The 18383-nt window shown below is 50.3% G+C and overlaps 2 protein-coding genes across 2 annotated transcripts; one reads left to right on the top strand and one right to left on the bottom strand.

The window, feature by feature from the left end:
- Positions 1-16: 16 nt before the first annotated feature.
- On the bottom strand, positions 17-17330 carry P4HTM (prolyl 4-hydroxylase, transmembrane). The gene is made up of 9 exons (XM_085072464.1): positions 17052-17330; positions 16893-16974; positions 7817-8007; positions 6691-6787; positions 4485-4647; positions 2686-2871; positions 2227-2317; positions 1646-1769; positions 17-360 (listed from the first exon to the last, which is right to left on the bottom strand). The coding sequence occupies exons 1-9, from the start codon at positions 17298-17300 to the stop codon at positions 131-133; spliced, it is 1413 nt and encodes a 470-aa protein (XP_084928590.1). The 5' UTR covers positions 17301-17330; the 3' UTR covers positions 17-130.
- On the top strand, positions 8899-14991 carry LOC146431616 (secreted frizzled-related protein 5-like). Its single transcript, XM_085072468.1, has 4 exons — positions 8899-10496; positions 11281-11453; positions 12371-12457; positions 13094-14991. Exons 1-4 carry the CDS (start codon positions 10171-10173, stop codon positions 13426-13428), a joined length of 921 nt encoding a protein of 306 aa, XP_084928594.1. The 5' UTR covers positions 8899-10170; the 3' UTR covers positions 13429-14991.
- Positions 17331-18383: the final 1053 nt, after the last annotated feature.

Raw genomic sequence — 18383 nt, 5'->3', positions numbered from 1 at the left:
GCACGCGGAGGCCCTGCCCATCTCTTACGCTTTATTGGCGCGCGACGCGGCCCCGCCGCGCACGTGGCCCGCGGCCCCGCCCCTCCGCCCAGCGCGGGAAAAGGTCACGTGCGCGGGGCAGCACCCCGCACTACAGCTCCAGGTGCACCCCGCTGTAGCCCTTGTCCACTGTCCACTCGCCCGGGGCTCCGGCCCCGGCACCCGCCTCAGCCCCCGCGAAGCGCTCCATCTCCTGCTGGAACTGCTGCTGCCGCCGGCGGTTGGGGTCCACATTGATCCAGTTGTTGGCGATCCACTTGGTGCCTTGGGTGACCAGGCAGCCCCCGTGCAGGGCGAAGTCGTCCAGCTCCCCCACCCAGCCTGCGGAGCAGAGACCTGTTAGGTGGTGGCAAGGAGGGCAGGCACAGCAGAGGCCACACATGGACACATGGCCAGCAAATGCCAACGCCATGTCTCCAGCCCGCAGTACCTGCTTGGAGTTGAGCTCAGATACATCTTACAGAGTTCTCCTGGCATCCCTCTCCATCTTAGTGACATCTCACTCTAGCGCCTACAAGGAGTTCATCAGGGCAAGCTCCCTGAGTGCAAAATGCTCACTGCCTCCACGTCTCCTCTCAGCACAAGTGGCTCTCACAATCCACATCACAGCCACTGTTTTTCAAAAAAAGAAAGGGTGGCATGGAAGAGATCGGTGCTGCCACTAGATCTCCCCACCCCCACTCTTGCGGTGCTGCCACCAGAGGCTTGCAACCATTTCAGAGATTGCATTTCAGCAGTTCTAAATGACCCGTTTACAAAGATCCTATCATTTTTTCTGTGGCAGGCTTGCATCAACAGCCACTTTCCATTTAGGACCAAATTGCTCATAAAAACACAACAGGGCTCTCCTCACAGGAGAGCAATGGTCTTGATACTATCGCCCAACAGCGCAAACACTGGTCTTGTGACCTCCTCTGTGATTTCCTAGAGATGGAAACATAGGCTGCTCTCAGGAGACCTGGGATGCAACACTCCTTCCTCCTACCACAGCTCGAAATCTGCCATGGAAAACCTCTGGAGCCATACTCACCAGCAGCCGGGAAGATTCATGTCAATCCCCAGCCTGTCAGGGAAAACTGCACTGCGCTTCGTGACAAAAACAGCCCCAAGGAAACATCATGGGGTTGTGGCTCAGCTACAAAGCAGGCATTGGCCCCAAGCATGGCATGGGGTGGCCCATGTGTCCCTGTGGTGCAGAGCTGATGGCCGTGCCTTTGTCTACCTCTCCTCCCCAACCCTTTGGGCAACACCACATCAGTGACACATTTTGAATTGCAGACCAAGTTTCAGCAGGAGTTTCAGCTTGCACAGCGGGATCGGAGGCAGCTGGCGATGGCGAGTGCAGCCAAGGTCTTTGTTTGCTAGCTAGTCCTGTCCCCCAAAGGCATCAGGAGCCACTGACCTACTGCCTGTAAACAAAGGCCTTTCAAAGTCAGGAAGCTCCTACCCAGCTGGTGACAAGAAGTCTCTACAGTTCCCACTAGCAGGCAGCTACCACCCCTTTTTTGGCTGTTCTTTGAGCTCCCAGTTGAAGCAAGGAGATGATGGCTGTCACCTCCTGCAGTCCTACCCCTCCCAAGAACCCAGTTTTGAAACGAGCCTGTACCTTCTCCGTCTGACAGGTAGTTGTACCAGAAGACAGCCGTGCCTTGCTGAGGTTTCACTCGCAAATTGCCCTTGTCGCAGTTTTTCCGAGTATCTCGCAGGTCAATGTCGTTCTGGATCAAAGACTGGAGAGAAACCACAGGCAAGATGTCACAAACAGGACTGGAACAAGGCACACACACTGGGCTGCCCCTGCCTCGTAGCCTTGCCTGTGTATCCCACAGGATGGCTTAAGGTTGATGCAGGGGCTTTCATAAAATCATATTTCATAAAATACCTGGAGCAGCCAGTTTTAAGCCCCTGGAGGTTCATAATCTGTTTCTGAGCAGCTGCCCATTCCTTAACACATTGCCTAACACCTCACACCTCTGAGCAGGGAGATCTGAGCTATCAAAGCGCTGTGCCTCTTCCCTTGGCCTTAGAGGAACAGGGAAGTGGAACACAGCTTTCCCATGCTCTAGCTATGAATGCTAATGCCCACCAACCTCACGCACCAGATCCCTTCTGCAGCCACAGTGAAAAAAGACATTCAAAGAGGGACTCTGAATCCCCAGGGGTAACATGTAGGCAAAGTTCATTTACCATCTCTTCGTAGGTCCTGTTATCAGCGATAGGAAAGACTGTTTCACCTCCCCCAGTCACATTGTTCAGGTAGAACAGCACGGTCACATACCTGCAAGACAGAGGCTGTCAGGAGACACACCAGGAACACGAGGAGATGCACAGGGACTGAGATGCACAAGACATCACATGGCACATGATTTACCCCATCAGCTTTTCTCCAAGAGTAACACAAGGATGACAAAGTACACTCTCACCAAGAGCAGTGAGTGCACTTGTAGGCTCTGCTAGGCATGGCCCACCCACTCTGCCTTCCTTGTGTGGACCCACAGGATTTGTCCACCTCCCCTTTTAAAACCCCTTCATGCCACTGGTGTCCCGAGCTGGTTTGTGAGCCCACAATCCAAGCAGCACTGAACCGTACATGTGGTGAGATGGCTCTCCACACCCCTTGTGTAATGGGTTCAGGGCAGAGCTTACCGGCAGGATGTCTCAAAGGGAGCGCTTTCATTAGCAACAAGCTTCGTGTGGCTGCAGGCAGTCTCAGGGAACACGGGGCCACTGTCCATGTGGGCGTGGTAGTGCCCTCCTTGGTCGTACCGCACAACCTGCAGGGGCTCGCTGTGCTCCACGATCTCAGGGGGCAAGCGAGTCAGGCGCATTACCCTGGGGAAGAACAGAGCAGGTGAGTGGAAAGCACCTTCACCCTGGTTGGCAACTATTCCCAAGCAGTGAATAAATCCAGAGAAAGAGAACCCCCTTCCCCAACAGACCGGAGAGACGGATGGGCTGCAGCAAGCATGCCAAGAGATAACCAGATCCTTACAGATCTGTTGGACCATCAGCATTGGCTCAGAAAGCCCTCATCAAGGTTAATGAAAAATCAAAACAAAACCGAAGGAAGCATCTCCAGCAGAACTGCTCTCAGGAAGACTTTGCTTGCTCAGCAAGATCCCTTCTGTGCATGTCCCTGGAGCCTTCATGTGCCATCTCATCACTTCTCTGGACTCCTGCACACCACCTACAGACCTTGGGGACAGTTAGCAAAGCACAGGGCCCCTGCTGAGAGTGAATGAGAGACTAGCTCTAGGAATAGTCTTGTCACCTAACTCACCTTTCCCTGTTGCCTTTTCAGCAGCCTCCCCCAGGGCAGAGAGGCACTGGAAGTGATCAAGGAGACTGGAGCCCTCCTGCTCTGGGATTTTTCCACTGCTACATCTGAGATCATCCCCAAGGCAAGCAGGTACGTCTTGAGACCTGCCAAAGAACACTCAGAGCTCTGAGAATCCAGACTGGTGAAGCCCTCGGGGCAGGTGCAAGGAGAACGTGGCACCCAGGCAGGATGGCAAAACCCCTGCAGGCGCTGCATGGTCCCAGGGAGGGCTAACAGCCTCCTTCAGTGCTGTGTCTTCACATCCTCCTAACAGCAGCCAACTGGAGAGCGTACAAGCGGAATGCCGATGATTGTGTGTGCTGGCTAGTTGGCACGGAGAAGGTGGCAGCCCCAGTCTGCTCTAATCAAGGCAATATGCAACCCCATTTTCCCACTGGGATGCACTAAAGAAAAGGAGTGGCCAACAGCTGTTCTTCAGGCCTCAGGACAGATTTTACCCACCCATGTTCTGGGTGAGGACCAGCAACACAAGAACAAACGAGTCTCCAGCCAATTATCTGAAACTCACCACAACTACACGATTTGGGCTTCATGCTGGGCTTCAGCTCTTCCCAGTACCAAATCTGAGATGAAGGGAAGGGTAAGAGGTTCTCCCATCTGCCATGAGCTGCCCTACAATATGTGTGCTTGGAGGATTAAACTAACTTGGCTTATTTAAGGTGAAGTTGTGCTTTTTAAAAAGTCAGCTCTGAACAGCTAAGGCAGATTTCACTGAAATGCATGAGTAACTAAAGCAAATGACAGTAACTACTGGCACCCAGACAGCATTGGAAACAGGCAGTTTCTCACAGTAAGCTCAGTTACTAATTAGAATGAATGATTTCATATACTGCCAAATCTTCCTGGTTTTATAGGGCTGTTCCCAAAAGTGAATGGAGATGCTGAAAGGTTTGATTTTTTTTTCCCTTTCCACAGGACAATACAAATTCTTGTTCTAATGAAAACCTCTTCTCCCCATTTTTTCTCTGCGTTCATTGCTCTTTATACTCCATAGACTTTTCACACAATTAGGAAGTGTGAATATTAGTGAGTTTGCCACTGCCTCTCCCAGCACACAGGTGATGCCTACCCAAACCCAACCTCCCCTCAGCTGCCTGGCCCTTACCTTTGCCGAATGGCTCTCATGACCTGGTGTGCCCCCTCGCCCTGGTACAGCCAGGTGTGCTGGCTGTTGCGCACCAAGTCACTCATCTTCACTTTCTGGCTTCCCATGTACTTGTGGAAATCACGGATATTCAACTGCTTGAACTCCTCCAAACTCAGCACACCTATGGGAACAGAGGAAAAACCATCTGACTCTGGTGCAGGTAACAGTTCTTGTGTCCTGTACTGGGAGAAACACCAGCTGAGGGCACTGCAGAAACTGCCTTCTTCACACACCCCAGTCAGGGTCCACTGTGTCCATCACAGGCTGCACCCCTTCTGCCCATGATCATGGGCTCCAGCAATGCTCTTGCCTGCAGCAGAGGACACACACAGCAACCTGCCAAAGTGAACTGTGCAGGGTCAGAACTGGTACAGGCAAAATACTATTTTAAACTTTAAAAAGTTCCTGAAACACGCAAATCAATCCATCAAAAGAGAAACAGCCACTACAGTTCTGATACACACAAAGAAGTCTGTGCCACTCAGTGTCTTGAGGCTTGTTACTTAGCTATTTAAATTGACATGTTTAAGAGCAGAATGGGACACCTCAGACCACATTTTCTACACAACCTTGCAGGGCAATTAAGAAAAAGCCAAACCCAAAACAAGTAGTACATGCTCCTGCATGTGTAACTGCAAAACACGAATGAGGAATACATGACAGTAAGGTCTTGTGTAAGTAAAAATAACCAAAAAGCAAGAGGTATAAAGCAGTTTCTCCTAGAAAAGGTACTTTTTGTTTGCACTCAACTGGAATCAGCAAGGAATGCAGTCTTGCCTTTACCAGCTTCAGGAAAATCCTTACATTTGTTGTTTCTCCTCTGGAGAAGAGAAGCCCTGCATAGGTCCCAGACACCAATGTGCAGCGTGGTGCCCTGGGCTGCCCAGCACACACCATGGGCTGGGAGAGGAGCTCACTCAGGCAGCAAACCCAGCATTGCTGGGTGCCAGCTCTGCTCCCTGGGCACCAGCACCCCCTGGAAGGAGGAGGGACCAGCCACCAGGGTCAGTCAGGGACAGTTCCTCAGGTGCCAGTGTCATGACCAAATGATCGACTGTTATTATTCCCAGTGTCTCTCTGTCCCCACTTCCCCTTACTCCCCACAGTCTTTGATGACGCAGTGTCACATCCAGGTTGTGACCTGGTCTCTCCGTGTCATGTACCAATCTAACAACAGAGGGAAGCAGCACTCTGGAAGCAAGGTCCTGCCAAGAGCCCTTTAACAGGACCTTTCATTTGTTAATGTCCAGAATGGTGGAAAAGCCACTGAGGACTCAGTCATACCCCTGCCAAGAATGCCACCAGCCTGGAGGAGAGTGGCACAGGGTGCCCTCCGGATATTTATGCATTCACACTGCTACTGCTTCAACTCCAAAGCAGCTCCTCCAGGGCAGCTCTCAATGCCAGGTCATTGGAAGAGAGTGTGCAGAGCCTGTGCATTCACTTAATTTGATTAGGAAATGGAGTGTTGCTTAATTGAGGTCACTCTAATTAGAGCAGCAGAGGTTAGAGTGTATGTCCGGACCAGCGGGAGCCGTTGGGAGACCAGGGCCAGGAGGGGCAGAAGTGGCCTCATGGAGCACAGAGAGGTTGCAATGGCAGACAGGGGGGTCAGCGCCAAAGGCTGACCAACAAGATCACCCCCACCTCCACCTATTCCACTCTCCCCTGACAGTGACACCTGGCCTGCTGCAAAAGTCCCTGAAAACAGGGTGGGGTGTGGAAGGTGTGTCTGAATATCTGCATCCCAGGTAACAAGAGCTCTGTAGACAGAACCTGAGTGATTTCTCAGACCAGGGGAGCAGAAGCACAGCCCAAAGATCCTCTTACAGCACGGCACGAACCAAGGCAGGTCTAACAGGCAGAGGGAGTGCAGAGTTGTGGTCTGGTCCTGCTCCAGCAAGTTCCAAGCCCAGGCAGTGGGACCAGTTACCCGCTAGAGTGGTGATGCAGGGGCAGCACCCAGGGGCAGGAGTGCTGCAGTAAGAGGGTTACACTGTATTTACTTTCCTGAGAAGGTGTCTAGGGCAGTGTTATGTCCCTTTGAAGAATTCAGATAGAGAAGCAGGCCTGGGCAGGGACATGGCTTGTGCTCTCCCCCACATGGTTGTGCAAGATGTCCAAGTTGCTGAGGGTGAAGGGATTCCCATGGAGCTGCTCTTACCATTCCCATCAGGATCAGCTTTGACCGCTGTGTACATCTCCCGGATGTTTTCGGGGGTCATCCACCTGCCGTTCCCAAGTCGGGTGTGGGTCAACACCTGAAATTCATAAATGGATCAACAACAGGCACTGGTTTCTTGCACTTCTGAGACCCTACAGATTCACTGCATGAGGCCTGACAGGATCTCCTCCACAGCATGTCAGACAGACAGGCATCAGCACATCTCTGCAGAAAGATGATTCAGTGAGAATCATCCGGTAGCCACACACAGAGTGTGGCTGATGGGTGCTGTTGTTTCCAGTTTAGGTCATGGCAAATGACCGCTGGGACTTGGTTAACCAGCCCTGAGGTGGAAAAAGCACAGCTCTTTCTCTTGAAGGGAAAGTAAAGCTATTGATGATATAAGTGAATGCTTTTAATTGTCCCAGGTAAGGACTTGGAAAAAAATTCTTCCCTTCAACATGTACAGAGAGATGCAGAAGCCTGAAGAGCTCTCAGCAGCCTCTGACCTTCAGAGAAAGGAGCCTTGCACTGTGCTTTCACTGGCACAGCTTCCCATACTCCACAGCACTGGTGGCACACAGGGTGGTTCAGACTCCCAGCTTCACCTCAAATGGGAGCCTGAGGAGGGACACACTTGAATTGCCAGAAACTGCCCTGATGCATCCTGCCATACAAGGCAAGGGTGATGAAGAGCTGTGGACAAGGTGCTCATTATCCCCCTTGGCTCGTCAACAGGGGTGGCTTTGCTGGGGCTTGTGAATTCACACAGCAAGTTGCCCACAGGCTGCACGAAGCAGGGCCTATGTGACAAACACACTTCCCAGGACACACAGCAAGAGGCAACCCACAGCACAGGAACTTTTTATCCAGCATATTCAAAACACACATGTCCTGCTGAGGACTGTTGCTGCCTCCCAAAAGCATGACAAGTGCTGCACGTCGCCCCAGAAACTTCCATGCTGAAGGCCAGCACAAGTCTTGAGACATAAAATTAAGCAAATTGTGATTGGTATATCCCTGGGTCTGGCCCCACCCAAGCACATGAGTAACCACGAGAGCATCTGAGGAGGGGAAGTGCCACAGGGTTCCCAGCAAACCTCCCCTGGTCTGTCCTGCACTCTACCTCTTTGAGCTGCAGCTGCCCATCCTGATTGTGATCCAGCAGATTGAAAATGTCCATCTGGCTGATTTCTATCATTTCCATGGCTTCCTCATAGTCCTCCGTTGGTAGGATCTGGCTCTTCTGCAGCCCCTTCAGCTTTGCCAGATGGACAATGAGCTTGCATTCCTCCTCTGTCAGGAAGTCAGGAATTTCTGCAGCAAAAGTGTGAGCAGCAACAGAGACTGAGGAACTGTTACAGTGGGATCCTATGCTGGTGGTAGGACACTCAGGAAAAAAACCAAAAGAGGTGGGGGGAAATTTAGGTACTGTCTAAGTTTGGGCCATTCAAAAACATCCATTCTTCTACCAGAACGGCTCTCAAAGAGCATACACCACACACCTGAGCTGCTGGAGGCAGGTATTTTTATAGCAGCAGTTCCTAAATGTTTGGATCCCGGGGTCAAGCCCTTAAACTCTCTCACAGATACCACAATGGACAAAGGAGTGAACAAACATGTGCATATCACTGCGTATTACCATTTCAAAGGTGCCATGTGGATCACAGTCTGGGAACTGCTGCTTTACAGGAAGTGAGGCCAAAAATCTTTACAGTGGGCAGTGGTGATGGCCAGGGTTTCAGGCTTCCTTGCTCTCATGTGGAGAGGATGGCACATTACACATAACCATATCCCTTTGAGGGGCGCATGGCACAGTGCTCTACTATGAAACTCAAACAGAAAGGAGAAAAATTTTAACTTATTCCCACTCATTCTCTTGATCCTCCACTAAAAATGGTCTTCAAATGCAGTATTAAAGAAGAAGATACCAGATACCGCACATGGAGGATGCCAGGCTCCATATCCAGGTATCTCTAGCTTTCCTTTGCAGCACAAACCCAATAGCAATGAGGCAATTGCATGATTCCAAGAAAATTTAAATGCAGAGAAATCCCCAGATGAGCAGGAGGCTAGGAGATTTCTAGCTGCATGGTACACTGGGCACGCACTTGGAAACCAGTGGCAAGGTGCCATTCCAGAGCAGTTAAGACTCTCTGGACTCTCCAGAGCAGTTAAGACTCTCACCCCTGGACCCTGCGGATCCCCCTGGCTGGTGTCTGTCACAGCTATGGCGACCTTGTTACCAGCTGCTGAGACTTTTGAAAAGGGAAAGAAAAACCACCAGTGCAGGACAGGTTAAGTGTTCCTGGACCCAAGGTCCTGCTCTCCAAATTGCAACTCCCTAGAGATCCTGCAGGTATGTGCCAAGGACACACTATAGATCATCTACAGCAGCAATCCTCAAACGGGGGGGGAAAATTAATTACTTCCATGACCTGAAATCAACCCTATCGGCTAAAGCTGTCAATAAGCAGTTGGCTTCCTGCTAAGCACAGACCAGAACCAGCCCTGTAGAAAATGAGCTGTTCCTGGTAAGCCCCAGGAACACAATGCAGCCAGCTGTATCTGCAACACCCTCCAAGGAAACAATTTCCGCCACAGGCAGCGCAGGGTCCTTGTGCCAGAGGATGCTTCAGAGCTGGAGCTTCCACTGACCAGTTTGAACCTCGTGGCTCAGCACCAGGTCCAAATGAACCGTGTACACTGGCAACCAATGCCCCCAGTATTTCCAGCTCCCCAAACTGGGCTACAATAATGATGGCTTATGGAATCTTAATTACATGCTGGAGGAAGGACATTTCCACTCTTCAGTGGTACGAATGGGATTTTGGAATGAAGTAGGAATTCTGTTAACTGGAAGGCATGCTGTCATGCAAGGTGCAAGGTGAGGGGGTTTCCAGCTGAGTGCTGCCAATCCTGTCTGCAAATAACCTGGCCCCACAGCTGCAAATTAGCTCCTCTCTGCCCTCAGCTCTCATAAACGGTTAACTTCTGGCTGTGAGACCATCCTATCTCCCTGCCTGCTCAACAATAGATCCAGCTAAACAAATGCCTCCTAATTGACTTTGAGCAACACTTGATTGCTTTTACAAAAAACAAAAGAGAGGAAAACATTGGGGTTTATGAAATAATGACTAATCCTGGAGCAAGAGAAAGGGGATGGGTTGGAGCACTGGTGTCAAACAGAGATTCAATCTTGGCTGAAAGAGCCCCAAGACACATGGGCCAAGTCATTCATCCCTCCCCAACTGCCCTCATTTCCACACCTGCTGATCTAAGCCAAACCCCTGCTAAAATACAAACAATCGGGGCCGCTGGCAAATGAAAATTGGAGCATTGTCTTCCCCATGAGGGCTCTGAAAGGGCCGCACTTAATGAGGATGGATTGACAAAGAGGTGGCTCGTAGGCTATAAAAGGCATCCCACAGTCAGGAGCAGCTCAGTCTGGGGTGTGCTGTTGGTTCACTCGCTCCAAGCATGGTCATGTCCCCCTGCAGGCACCCCTCGAGGCTGGGTGGCCCGTGGCTGCTGGGTCTCCTGGCACGCCTGCTTCTCTGGGGCTCTCCAGGCTCCTGGGCAAGCTACCTGAGGAGATCCTCCAGCTGCATGCCCATCCCACACCGCATGGCCTTGTGCTACGACATCGGCTACTCCGAGATGAGGATTCCCAACCTGCTGGAGCATGAGACCATGACAGAAGTCATCCAGCAGTCTTCCAGCTGGCTGCCCTTGCTGGCTAGGGAGTGCCACCCAGACGCTAGGATTTTCCTCTGCTCCCTCTTTGCACCGATCTGCTTGGACAGGTAAGACATTTTTATGAGTTATTTCAGCTTTAAAGCTAACTTCCCCCAGAAGCACAACTGCATGTGTCTCCCGAGAGAAAATGCATTCAATATTATCCGTGCAGTCCCCAGGAAGCAGTGCTGCTGCTCTCGGCAAGGGACAATTGGATTACCCAGCAGGGAACATCCCTCTGAAAGCGAAACATGAGCATTTCATATGACAGGAGCAGAAATATGTTCCCTCCTTGGGATTTTTCTGCTCTCTCGCCCCAGGCACTGCTGCCACATCCGCGGGCCACCCCCTCATACACTCCAGCAGCTGCTGGCACACACTAGTTTCACCTCCCACCTCCTGTGCAGTCCTTCACCCCCACTCCCACCCCAAACACTGAGGGTTTCTCAGTTTCCCAACTATTTCCCAACAATTCCAGCAGCAGAAAGAAATCCCCAGTTTTGAGGTGCAGTTCACAAAGTACACAGCTGCTAAGTAAATTTGGTGTGTCATCAGGCACCTCTAAAGATAAGCAGTCTTTGCACAACTAGAGAAGATCCCTAAGGGTGTGAAGGGCATCTGGCAGCTGCCTCTATACAACAGCCTCATCCCTCCTGTCCTCAGAAATCCCTTCCTTACTTCCTTGACATGAATGCTCAAAAAAAAAAAAAAAAAAAAAAAAAAAAAATCAAAGATCCCCAAACTACCTGCTAACACTACCACACAGCCCTGTGCAGAAGCAGTGGTGCCAGGGCTTGACCCTCAGCCTCCTGCCAGGCACACAGAGGTGCTGAATGCCCATCCCCTCCCCAGGCTCATCTACCCCTGCCGCAGCCTCTGCGAATCTGTCAAGAGAAGCTGTGCGCCCGTCATGGCTTGTTACGGCTACCCCTGGCCCGAAATCCTGAACTGCAACAAGTTCCCTGCAGATCACGAACTGTGCATTGCAGCAGTCTCCATGGATGAAAATTCCTCAAGCAGGAGAAGTAAGAGGTTTTTTCTTCATGTATTTTCCCATATGTAATGCTGAAGGCTCAAAAGGGTGATTCTATGACTTGTTTCTACTCTGCATATTTCTGGTTTTAAGCTGTATTAAAAAAAAATAGAAATTCTAGTTTTGTTCTGTCTGGGAACTGTGTCTAGAAAATTAGCATAACATTGACTGTGGCTTGTTCCTCTCTCTGCTGTATTCATTAGCTCCCTGGGTGCCATCAGACCCCGCAGGGCTTGGGGCAGGGGGAAAGAAAGGCTGTAAAGCCTCTGGCCCAGGCACAGTGGGAGAGCTCATGAAGTGCAGACTCTCAGCAGTGAGATGTGCTTCCAGTGGAGCTACGGAGCTGCAGCCCTGATCTTTCAGCTGTGTGTCTAGGGCTTAAAAACATGCAAAAAGAAATGTTTTGAAAGCCTTCTCTTTAAACATTAGAAACATCATGAGGGATGTAAGCCTCTGCAGAAATGAGTTACACTGGAAAAAAGTCTGTCTGAAGGACTAAATTAACACCCAAATACTGATGAACACTGGGGGAGATTCAAGAGCAGTTAAGGGGAGAAAAGATATTTCAACATCATTTCAGCATCACTGGATGGAGTCTGGCCATACCACTGGTTTTGCTGCTTCTTCTAAATTAGGACATCTTCAAGAAGCATCTTCACTGCTGCTTTAACATGCAGCAACACACACAAGCCTGAGCAAAGCACAACAAATGGTGCCTGCCCCAGTCACAGGAAGGAGAGTTTAACATTTCCCACCCTGCCAGTCTGAGGTATCTCTCCAAGGCCTGGGTAGCTCAGGAAGAAGCATCACTATGAAACATCAAGCCACCACTCACAGGCACAAAATTTCATTGTGCCTTTTCCAGGGAAGCTTGATAAGGGTGTTATAACCTTATTTCTGTTGCAGCAGTGCCCCGAGCCAGCTGCAAGGACTGCGAGCTTGAGGAGTCCAGCACTGCCAGGGAGATCCTGGAAAGCCTCTGTGCCAATGATTTTGGTGAGTACCCTCCTTTTCCTCTCGATTGCTGCCATTCCCTCCAGCAGCCAAGCAGTGGCATGGACAGAAAATGGCTTTGCCATAACATATTGATTTGGAGAAACTGCAGCTTTTACAGCAGATCCCATTTTTGCCACTCTTATGAGGGAAATCGATTGAGAAGGTTTTTTCTCCCAAGTAACAAAGACAAGAGGAAATGGCTTCAAGTTGCAATGGAGAAGTTCAGATTGGGGAATAGGAAAAATTTCTTCACCAAAAGCATTATCAAGCACTGGAACAGGCTGCCCAGGGAAGGGGTTGAGTCACCATCCTGGAAGGTATTTGAAAGAGATGTAGATGTGGCACTTGAGGACATGGTTTAGTGGCAAACTGGGCAGTGCTGGATCAGTGGTTAAACTTGATCTTTGATGTATTTTCCAACCTAAATAATTCTGTGATTCTAAGAACAGTGTTCAGTACCAGAAACTAACCTCAAAAGAGAACTTTTACAAGTTCACTGCAATTACAAGGGCTTGGACAGATACCTCCCCACATTACACAGACAGCAGAGAAGCCTTGGGCTGGCTCTATGTGCTTAAGTAAGTGAGAGCTATGAAGAATAAACAGAACTCACAGCTCTTTTTCCAACCCCTGCAGCAGTGAAAATCCGAATCCTGAGGAAGAACACGACCACCACCATCTCGGACTTTGACCTGGATGCCTCCAAGGTGGAGGTCCTGAAGCATGGCCCACTCCTCAGAACTGAAATCCCTGCCAAGCTCCAGCAGTGGCTAGACATAGATGCCACCTGTGCCCACAACATCATGCGAGGCACTCACGCAGGGGTCTTTGTTGTAAGTGGTGAAGTACAGAGTGACAAAGTGGTGGTGAACAAGGCTTATGCCTGGCAGAAGAGGAACAGGAACCTGCACCAGGCGGTGCGGAGGTGGAAACATCACCGCTGCCCTGAACAGGCAGGACGGAAGGTCTGAAAAATCCCAATTCCAGCAATAAGAAACTGCTCCCTTCCCTATGGCTAGAAAACTCCTTTCCCTGGCAGGTGGTGTTTTGGAGATGTACAGTCATATTTCTAGATGATTCAAAGCAGTCATAGTGCACAGATAGGGCTTCACTACAGATCCCTGTTTTACCAAGACAGAGCTTAAGGATGCAGGTTTAACATGTTACTCTTGTAAGGCTCTGCAGATCCAGGACGTGCAATGTTCAGCTTTGTGTAGGATCCAACATCACAACAAAAGCAAACCATGCAGGTGAGAACAAACTAGAAGAAACCTTTAATAACAGCTCCTTCTAGTTCTCATTATCAGATACGTTATTTGACCCTGAGACATTGATGCTGTCCAAGTGCCTTCTTGCTTTTTGTCCACAGATTACATGAATGTCTCCCTGACTGTTAAGTGATACTTTTTATGTCATGAAGAAAATACTTTACTGCTGAACAGTCTGAGGTAAATTAAAGGGGAGAGGAGCCCACCTCAGCAATGCCCAGCCTCTAAAAAACTGCATGCTGAACTCTGCTCGAGTCAGGCTGGCCCTTCAGTTTCCTGTGCTGAGAGCTGATGAGCATCTGCACAGGTAAAAGGAAACAGCCATTCTCAAGCAGGAAAGGTACAAAGCAGATAGCTGAGGGTTTCTGTGTAATAGGGAAAACCATTTTTCAACATCAGAAATTCAGTGTGGATCAGAAGATTCTGGTAACTCGGGATATCACAAGAACCTTGAGAAAAAGCAGAGCATGAGTGAGACATCAGCTGTTCAAAGCTCTGCTTTGGTGTGAACAGCAGCTTTACTTGGGACTGGGAGGTGAGTCCCAGCCCCAGCACAGTAGGATATTGCAGTTCTGATATGGGAGCAGGGGAGAAACCTTCCACAGCTGCCTGGCTTTCCAACTGCACATAAGGAAGATAGAAAATATGGGAAAACTCAGCCTCACCAAGCTCTCTGCAGCTCACTCTCTCGCCCAGGAAGTGTCACTCCCTGCAGGGGTACACACTGTGCTCCAGACCACAGAGAGGAAAACAGCAAATTCCCAAATGAGGAAACAAGACCGATTTCTACCGCCTAACAAAGCACTATCCATGGGAAGTTTTCTATATTGGCTTAAACGTGGGGCTGAAATTAAAAAAAAAAAAAAAAAAACCAAGAGGAAAAAACAGCCTTTGGGAGGAATGCTTTCTGCCTTGTTGGTGATGCCTGCAGTGCTGGCCGTTCAGAGACACCCGGTCTGCTGGAGACACATTGCCTCCCTGTGCTCACAAGGCACACCAACAACCCACGCTGTGGGCTCCTCCTCACTCTGGTGTGGGCTGAAACGAGCACTCAGACACACACACTGCAATTCAGCTGCGCCCTGACATTTGTGCAGTGATTACTTCTCTTCCCCGAGGCTCAGAAGAAAAACACAGTGAAATTTACTATTTTTATTCCTCCCCGCTGTCTCGTCTTAGAAACTGCTGCCCAATCCACAGAATCTGCTGTCAGGTGGTCCCTGCAATGGCAGTATCTTCTGAACAGACTGCATTTAGAAAACACAACAGAACACATAAAAGCTCTGAAGGTTGAAAAGGCTTTGTCTGATTTGTTTTCCATTAGTAGGGCTATTTGATTACTAGTGTTTCCCAACTGGAAACTGCACAGATGGTCTGACTTACAAGCTTTAGAAATCATGCTTTGTAGCCAGAGGGGGGGAAAAATAGGGCAGGGATTTTTTCACAGCTTCATAAAATACGCTTGGGTTCCATGCAGATGTGACTTACCCACATTTTAAAAACAAACCTAAAGTTCCCCTAAGGTGCCCAGCCCATGCCCTGAAGCCCAGAGAACACATTCAATCATTCATGAGTGTCTGCTGCTGTGGTCCCACTGCAGCCTGCTCTGCTGAAAGCAAAGATGACAGACCGGGCACTGTTTCCTTAAATTGGCTCTCGTATGCTGCAGCACTTTGTGTTAACTCCCCAGAAACTCAAGAGTCTTTGCTAAGGATTTCCATGTTTACCAAACATAACCAAATTAAATACATACTTCCACTAATTTAAGCAACAGAGATGCAATACATTAGTTTTTTTTAAACCAGTTGAATCAGATTGGTACTGCTTGCATAGGCAGAGAAGTCTCTGGAAGTCTTTTAAAGTCAGAGCTGGCTCCTGGCAGGTTCATCCAGGAGATAAGAATTGTCTTGCAACTCACAGTTTCTAAATAAGGGACTCCTTATCAAGGGACAAAGGAGAGCAGACTCATAGCATCTCAAATGGTGAATGTCTGTCACTGTCTGTGATGGCATCCTCACGGAGCAAAGCTTCCCTCAAAACCAATGGAGGTGCTGGAACAAGAAGCTAAAAACTGTGGGATTACTGCTGCCAGGACAAACCTGCCTTCAGCACCTTTCTTGCAGGCGAGGACCAACTGTTTCACTTCAGTGGTACTAGAAAGGCAGGGAAGGAGGAAACAGTTTTCCTGAGTGAAAACCAGAGCAATTGCCTCAGACCATGATTCTGGTAATGACATCAGTTTTGTGATACTGTGGGGTTATCAGTTCCAGGTTGGTGTGTCTGTTTAGTGAATGGCAGACAGAAATCCACCAAGAAATGAATGGTGAGGTTTTCAGTGTATATGATCTATTTGGAATCAGAAAAATCCCTCCATTTGTATTATTGAGAAAGCATCTGAAAAATTCTCTTCGCTGTCAATTCAGAGACAACAGATTTTCTCTTACTTTGCAGCAGTAGGAATTTTGTAATGATTGCTCTCCCCACAATTTTCTTAGCATATTGTCAGTAGATTTCCAGAACACAGAGTTCAATCAGTGAGACTTTACCAGTGACAGCAAAACATCACTGAAAGGTAAAGAATATTTTAAAATATCTGAAAAGCAGATGTTGTGTGGTTGTCTATCAGAGCAGCCAAAAATAAACATAAATCTAGAACAGGACACAAAATGGTGGAACACGTCAAATCTATCAATTTTCCTGTTACTCATCTCCTCAGCGCTAAAGCACCAACACTAAATTGCTTTTTCATAATTTATTAACGGAAGTTTGGGTATCTCTTGTCCTTTCCTTATACTGAGCAGCTTCTTCAAGGTTCTCGCCAGTGATCTGCTGTCTATTCCTGGTATTTTACAGTGAATCTGAAAATCCCGGAAAGGTTAATCTTCCAAATTCTTCAAAGTGGGCCATCCAGAACAAGCAACCTCTGCGAATTTTGCATCAAAATACCTTAAACGATACCACACTGTTTTTAGCGCAGCCCCAAGGAGCAGCAGCACAGGGAGGTGATGCCAACACACGGGAAATCATTTTCCCCCGAGTGGGTGTAAGCCAGCGGCGGGTGTCAGACAGACACGCACACACCGCCCGGCTCCGCCGGCAGGGCGGAATCCCCCCGCTAGCGGCGTGCCCGGCCCGGCAGCAGCTGCCCCGGCGGGGCCGGTACTCACCGAACAGCAGCGGCTTGAGGCTCAGCGTGCGCACGGCGTGGGCCCTGCCGGGCACCAGCTCCACCCGCTGCGTGTGGCCCACCTGCGGGGAGACCAGCGGTCAGCGCTCAGCCGTCAGCGCTCAGCAGCCCCGGCCCCGACCCCCGGTGGCGGCCTTGCCTTGATGCCCTCGAGGCGCGGGAGGGCGCGGGCGGGCGGCGGCGGCGGCGGCGGGGGGGTGGCGGGCGGCCCGCCGGGCTCGCCGGCGCTGAGGTGCACGAAGAGCAGCAGCCCCAGGACGTTGAGCACGTAGAGGTGCGCGAAGACCATGAGGACGAGGAAGTAGGGGCGGGAGCAGACGGGCCGCGGGCGGCCCCCCGGCGGGCCGGGCAGCGGGGGGCCCTCGGCCCGCGCCTCCGCCGCCGCCATCGCCCCGGCCCGCCCGGCCCGCGTCACCACGGCAACGGCCCGGCGGGCGCTGCGTCACCGCGGGGCGGGGACAGCGGGCGGGGACAGCGACACGGGTACCCCCGCCCCTCCCCAGCCCGCCGCTAAGAAGAGCCGGGACACGGCCGAAGTTAGAAAGTCACAATTTATTTCAAATAAACCACGGGCACGCCTCTGGCAACCGTCTCCCGGGCGGTTTCCGCCGCCCCTGCCCCTCTCCGGTGCCTGCGAAGAAAAGCGAGGGGTGGGAGCAGTGCTGTGCCCTCCCGCACACCTCAGCGCTGTCCCCCAACCCCAACCAGAGCGGGGCCGAGAAAGGAATTCCCAGAACAAGTGCCTCATTTAAAAATAAAGTTCTATTTTTCACCTGCTTAAAAAGTCTAAAATTTAGAGTGCAAGACTATAGTACAGAAACCTCCTGCTGCCCGGTCTGCAGGCGGGCACAGCGACTTCGCTGCGCAGGGCAGCAGTCATGCAGTTTATGGTGTCAGTAGAAAACGTTTTGTTACAGTCTGGGAAGCCTGAGGACGAATAGAGATGAGGCAGCCAATGCACTAACACAAGCGAAGCCCAAATAAAAGAGTACCGGATGCAAGGATGGAGAGGTGTCAGGCTGGCGCAGGAGCTGGAAACAAGTGCAAAAAAGAAAAAAGAGAGCAAACATTCCACATCTGTAGCAATAATGCATCAAAGGGAAACTTGTACCTCAGAATTAACAGCTCCTGAGCCACTTTTTATTCACCTACATCCATGTAGCCTTGCTGACTCAAAGAGGGCCATGTACTTATTAGAGGGGGAAAAAATGGCCTTTTCTTTTGGTTGTGAGAACCCCCATTTCCTTCCTGTCACCTGCCCCCTAAGCAGTGTCATTCACCTTACACACACAGCCAGCAGCCTATGCCCTGCATGTTTTGTCTTGAAGTCTATGATTTTCTGTACAACACCAATACAGAAGTGGTCCTGCCTTGGGCTCCAAAAGCAAGTCCTGTTGTTTTACCAGTGTGTAGCAATAGCATCTGTGGGTGCAACCCAGGACTTTCACCACTTTCAGAAAGAATGTTTTGT

This window comes from Lichenostomus cassidix, chromosome 12 (genome assembly GCF_008360975.1).
Source record: "Lichenostomus cassidix isolate B80296 chromosome 12, HeHo_3.0, whole genome shotgun sequence".
Taxonomy (NCBI): Eukaryota; Metazoa; Chordata; class Aves; order Passeriformes; family Meliphagidae; genus Lichenostomus; species Lichenostomus cassidix.
Note: the sequence above shows the minus strand (reverse complement) of the source record. Positions and strands in the feature narration are given on the sequence as shown.

Coding starts and splice junctions, on each gene's coding strand:
- LOC146431616 (XM_085072468.1), top strand. CDS start 10,171: ATGGTCATGTCCCCCTGCAGGCACCCCTCGAGGCTGGGTGGCCCGTGG. Junction 10,497..11,280: donor GCACCGATCTGCTTGGACAG/GTAAGACATTTT, acceptor TCCCCTCCCCAG/GCTCATCTACCCCTGCCGCA. Junction 12,458..13,093: donor CCTCTGTGCCAATGATTTTG/GTGAGTACCCTC, acceptor CAACCCCTGCAG/CAGTGAAAATCCGAATCCTG.
- P4HTM (XM_085072464.1), bottom strand. CDS start 17,300: ATGGCGGCGGCGGAGGCGCGGGCCGAGGGCCCCCCGCTGCCCGGCCCG. Junction 6,788..7,816: donor GGCAGCTGCAGCTCAAAGAG/GTAGAGTGCAGG, acceptor TATGAATTTCAG/GTGTTGACCCACACCCGACT. Junction 4,648..6,690: donor AGCTGATCCTGATGGGAATG/GTAAGAGCAGCT, acceptor CTGTTCCCATAG/GTGTGCTGAGTTTGGAGGAG.